At 42.9% G+C, this 5109-nt stretch overlaps 1 protein-coding gene across 2 annotated transcripts; it reads left to right on the top strand.

Moving 5' to 3' along the window:
- LOC119275542 lies at positions 1-4199 on the top strand. 2 transcript variants are annotated; one of them, XM_037556405.1, is made up of 5 exons: positions 1-78; positions 769-866; positions 989-2461; positions 2721-2838; positions 3358-4199. In XM_037556405.1, exons 3-5 carry the CDS (start codon positions 998-1000, stop codon positions 3984-3986), a joined length of 2211 nt encoding a protein of 736 aa, XP_037412302.1. In that variant the 5' UTR covers positions 1-78; positions 769-866; positions 989-997; the 3' UTR covers positions 3987-4199. The 2 variants fall into 2 exon arrangements, with proteins under 2 accessions (XP_037412302.1, XP_037412303.1); XM_037556406.1 differs by lacking the exon at positions 769-866.
- The last annotated feature ends 910 nt before the right edge of the window (positions 4200-5109 follow it).

The following is a 5109-nucleotide window of genomic DNA, read 5'->3' as shown; positions in this document are numbered from 1 at the left end:
ATGCGGAGGATGGCGCCCCAAGAACTCTAGGGTTCCTGGCCCTTCTTCTTTCTCGTTTTTTCCCCTGCAAGTGTCCTGGTAAATCCTTTCGCCTGGCCCGCTCTAGGCTCTGCCACACATTCTTCTTGGCCTGAGAGTTGAAGAAATGTGCTGCTTTGTTGCGATTTCTTAGGCAGTTTTTTGGGTTGTTAGCTGGTAGTAGTAGAGTATTTCTGTGCTATTTGAGAAACATCCTCATATGGATAGGGGAATTCGGTGGTTATTTTAACTGTTTGCTAGGGTTTACGATTTGTTCAATTTGACCTCAGGGCAGTTAAGGGATCAAATGACCTTTTTATTCCAACTACCACCTCCTGGCCACCTCCATCTCCTTTTGTCCTTTTTATTTATTTATTTACTTTCATGTGGGTGGAAAGCAGGGCACTGCCTGTGATGAATTACCTGTTGCTGACATGATGCCTGTGAAATTTGAGCGCCGGTGAAGGCCAGGTGGCTGGTCAAGCCGCAGATTTTCCGTGGGCAAAATAGAGAAAAGCCCCTCCATAGCTTTCTTCTGTATCCAATTTCTTCAACTGCTTGTCCTTGGCTATTTAATTAGTCAGCAGTCGCTATTCCCTCGCAAAAGCCAGAAACTTGGAAGATATCATAGTCTATACATACAGCCAAAAACTCCTAATTTTTTGTATGTTTCTTTCCATCTGTAGAGTGGTACGAATAGCTTTCTGCTGAGTTGTGCTGATTCATAGGTTCCTCTTTGTTCCTATCCAGGATCTTGAGTCCAGAGTCAAGAACTCAAGACAGACATCGACTCTTAAAGGAAAATAACTTCTTTAATTATGTTATAGGGAAGAATAAAAATATATAATGTAAGCAGCCTTCTTTCTTTGTTTTGACCAGGAAGTTATGTTTGCTCACTTGAATTTGTGTATGATATATCGTCTGACCATTTTAGTATGCTTATTCGTCCCTCTGTTTTTTCTTTTTTCAGAAGAACAAGATGCCTCAAGACAGTTTCAGATCAGTGGTTTGCAGGTCCCTTTCAAAGAGTCATCCCTCCAGCTCCAGGAGCAAAGATGGCGGCTATCCTGAAAGGACTCAGTGTGATGCCCCTTATGTTGTCACACTACGACCCACAGTCTGCCGAAGCTGCCAAAGCCAGGATTGGCGCCCCTCGCAAATCAACCGGGAGGAGAGGTCCATCTTATCGCAAAGAGATTACGTGATGGGTTCCACACTCTCGAGGCATTTTGCCGAGGACCTCCTTAGGGGTGCTATGGACCTCCAGGACTCCCTTGTGATGCTTGAGAAGTTCCAAACAGTGTCACAGAGCATGCGGCAATCGACTAAGCAGAGAAGGCCAGGGAATGGCGAAGAATCATTTGACGTGACCAGAATCCATGAAGCACTCTTCGAAGCATCAACCGCCAAGAAGCTGGTCCCTGGAAGTGTCAGCTGTAGATTCGATGGGCAACTAAGGAATTCTACCGACGAGCTGAAGAGAGTGATCAAGGACAGCCTTTACAGGGTGAAACTCTTGTCAGTGTCCTCCAATGGTGAGCAGCAGGCCTCCTTGAGTCAGTCATCACAGAGCACGCCAAACAATACCGCCGTATCCAAGTCTACTAAGCAGAAGAAGGTGGTGCCAAGATCATTATCGTGTCCACCTGTGCAACCTGACAAGTCCAAAACCCCAAGTTTGGTACCAACAAATAAAACCCCGAGTTTGGTAGCAAGGCTCATGGGCCTTGAAGGTTTGCCCCCACACAAGGGAAATACCGCCAAGAAAGATAAGACACTGAAGACAGTAACTTCACCAAGGGCGCAGTTTGATATTGACATGCCTAAGTCAAAACCACTACCAGCAGAAAAGCTACCAAGACAGTCGTTAGGAAAGGACTTGCAACGTAAGGGGAAGGCAGGGCAGGAAATGATGAAGACAACCCAAGTCAAGAGGCTTTTAAATACCATGAATTCTGATGAGCGCAAGGTCCAGCAGCACAATGTTCAGATGGATTTTCCTTATTTTCATGAGCACACCCTTCCTTCGCAAGATACCTCAGCGGCTACTGAAGTTGGCTCGGTGAAATCAATCCAAAGAGAACAAAGGATGGGCCAAGCTCAAATCAGAACCCCCAAGGATGTGAAGGTTGTATCTCATATAACCCGAAAGCAGCACATAGAACAAAAAATTGAGATCAACAGTAGAAGCAGCAATAAACAGAAATATCATTTGGCTGATAGGAAGGGAGAAAGGAGGAAGGATGTGAAGGCTAAGGCAGCATCAGCATCTCACACTAAAGCTAAACTAGTGAAGAAGACTGAGAAGAAATCGGTTGCATCAAGTAGCAATCCTTCAACATGCCGTACAATGAAGCCGGTCTTACGAAGAACACCTGGTAGTTCCAGAGAGAAAATAGTGTCAAGTAGAAATGTGAACAACTCAATTATTGATGACATTGTGGTAAGCATCCTTCACTATATAGCATAGCCTGAAAATCTTTCATGCTATTTGAGACACGAAACTGCTTTGAAGTTGGTAAAAGAATGACCACAAAGCGAGAACCTTTTGAAATCGAAATCTTCAGATTCATAACAATAAGTATCATTTGAAAGCTATTCAAATATTTGATTTTAGGCGTTTAAGTTAAATCAGACGTACCTTGAATGAAATGGTTGGTTCAAACACTTATGTCCTCGGACCTTTTTTGCTCACAATGCAGGCCTATGAGGTGCACAGAGAGTTCATCCAAACTGATTGTCCATCCACAGAACATAGTGCGACACCTAGTGATGAAAGCTGCCAGAGCGCTGATTGGGACACAGAACCTTCCATCGATGGTAATAATCACCAAACCTTTTGTTCTTCTAGAAGCATTTTCATTGCTTCTGTTTATACCACTGTTCCCAAATGGCCTAAAGTAATAATGACACCCGAGTTAACTCCAATCTACTGCTGATATGTGAATAAACTGGCCAGAAAGGAATTGCAATTTACTTCTAGGTGCCTTGGTTTGGGTTTACAATGAAACGGTTCACAAAGCACTACATCTACTGCTGATTTATAATATTATATGGTTTTGAGAATAAGTTTCACATAGCAATTAGCAATTTTGGTGATACTGAATTCAGGTAGACAATCTTACAATTTTATGGTAAATTTAAGAATATTTGGCTGCATGGTTTCTAGGATGGCCTATATGCAGCGACAAAGGGAGTACCATGGTTTTGTTCGTGGGTTGCATATTAAAATTTCTTGATGGGAGAAGAATTAATTGCATATCATCACTTGCACATCCTAGATGCTCTCCCTCGCAAAAAAGAAGAAGTTCTAACACTAACAATTCCTTTTCATGGCAGACACTCAGGAAGATTTAAGCGGGTCCAGTGAAGCTTCACCGATTTCCAGCCAAAGCAGCCCATCAATAAACAGAACACCAAAAAAGGAAGTTGAAATAAAAGACGAGATGAGTTTGCTTCTCCTAAGCAACAAGTCATTCGTTAACCAAGCAGCACAACTCATAGGCATTAACTCATATGATTATGACCATCTGATCGAGCAATACAAAGATACCAGCAAGGCTGAAATGGGAGATCGTGAACTCTACACAGACATAGCAATAGAGCAACTGGAACGAAAACATCGTCAGCAGAATAGCCTGTATTACACCGGATTCAGGACCCAGAAATGCGGAGCAACACCATACTTCTCCCTCGAGGCATTGCTAGGTGATATCAGCGATGGGACCCGAAAGCTAAAGAGCTACACTGACGACAAAGACGACCATGGCAGTGGCACCAAAGACAGTATGTCCATGAAGCTGGAGAGGGATCTTGGATGCACGGACCCGTCGATCAACAGCGCGTGGGACATGGGGTGGCAGGATTGGATCTGCATGGAGGAAACGGAGTGCTGGGTAAGGGACGCCGGGGAGGACGTTCTGTCCTTGCTCATTGAGGAGGTTGCTTTGGAAATGCTGGTAAACTGACCAGAGAAAGATGGGAAGTAGGAGAGGTTCTTGCCCTGTCGTGGAGATTTAGCTGTAGTCTGTACATAATTGGCACAGCTCGTGCTTTCAGTTGCTTTTTCTTTAAGAGTTGGTCACGTTTGTTTTTCCTGATGGGGGCTTTGCCTTGGTTAAGAAACTACTGTAATCTGTGCATAACTTCATAGCAAGATGTCCTCATAGTTTATTTTGCAATACTTGTGACAGGCGATTTCTCCCACTGATTATCTGCTATAAACATCACGACAACACGGCAACTTTTTATTCATGTAAGACGAGGAGAGAAAATGAGATGAGTGTTTATCTTCTCTTGGCAATGGCAAAGAGATGTGGCCCGATCATGTCTAACTTTGAAGATAATGTACTATGTTTTAGTACTATGGTAGATATCATCCTTTAGTTACATATTTCTTAATTTACTGTCAAATACTACATCTTTTTATAGTCATGAGTATTAATCACTTGAGAGTGGGTACTTAAAGATAAGTTTCTATGCTCATCTCCGCGGCATATTGTTACGTAATAATATCAATATGGATGGTACCTCCAGGTACATTTGAGCTATGGTATTTGGATCTTTGCACGGTACCTCGGAATGTCGTGCACTTTCGGGTGCATGTGTTTCCTTTCTGAATTTCGACCATTCGAATTTTGGACGATACCGGTAGTACCAAAGGATTGTTCTCTGTCACTTTCGGGCCAGTTCCTTTTGCAGAGCAAATAAATTCATGTTGTATCTGTAAATGGACTCTCTAATCCTGCAGAATTGTTGTGAGTTTATTTGAGACTTCGTGAGTGATTTTTTTACAGCCTAGAGAACAGAACCTTGTATATTTTGAAGGCCAAACCCCTTCCTTTTCTTCTTGTTTTCTTAACCAGCCGAGAGCAGGTGGACACAAGGAACGCGGGGATGAGGTCAAGGCTATGTTAGATAAGGGATCCGCTAGAGCGACATAAACCCTAGAAAATCCGATCTAAAAAAATCATATCTATCTTCTTCTTTTGAACTATATCTACTTCTTTATTTAGGGGTAAAAACAAAGAAAAACATACAGTATCTACCTTGAGAATTAGGGTTGGCTGACTCAACCATCCCTCGAACTCA

The sequence above is a fragment of the Triticum dicoccoides genome, chromosome 3B (assembly GCF_002162155.2).
Source record: "Triticum dicoccoides isolate Atlit2015 ecotype Zavitan chromosome 3B, WEW_v2.0, whole genome shotgun sequence".
Taxonomy (NCBI): domain Eukaryota; kingdom Viridiplantae; phylum Streptophyta; class Magnoliopsida; order Poales; family Poaceae; genus Triticum; species Triticum dicoccoides.
The sequence above is the reverse complement of the archived record's forward strand: the minus strand, read 5'-3'. Positions and strand labels throughout refer to the sequence as shown.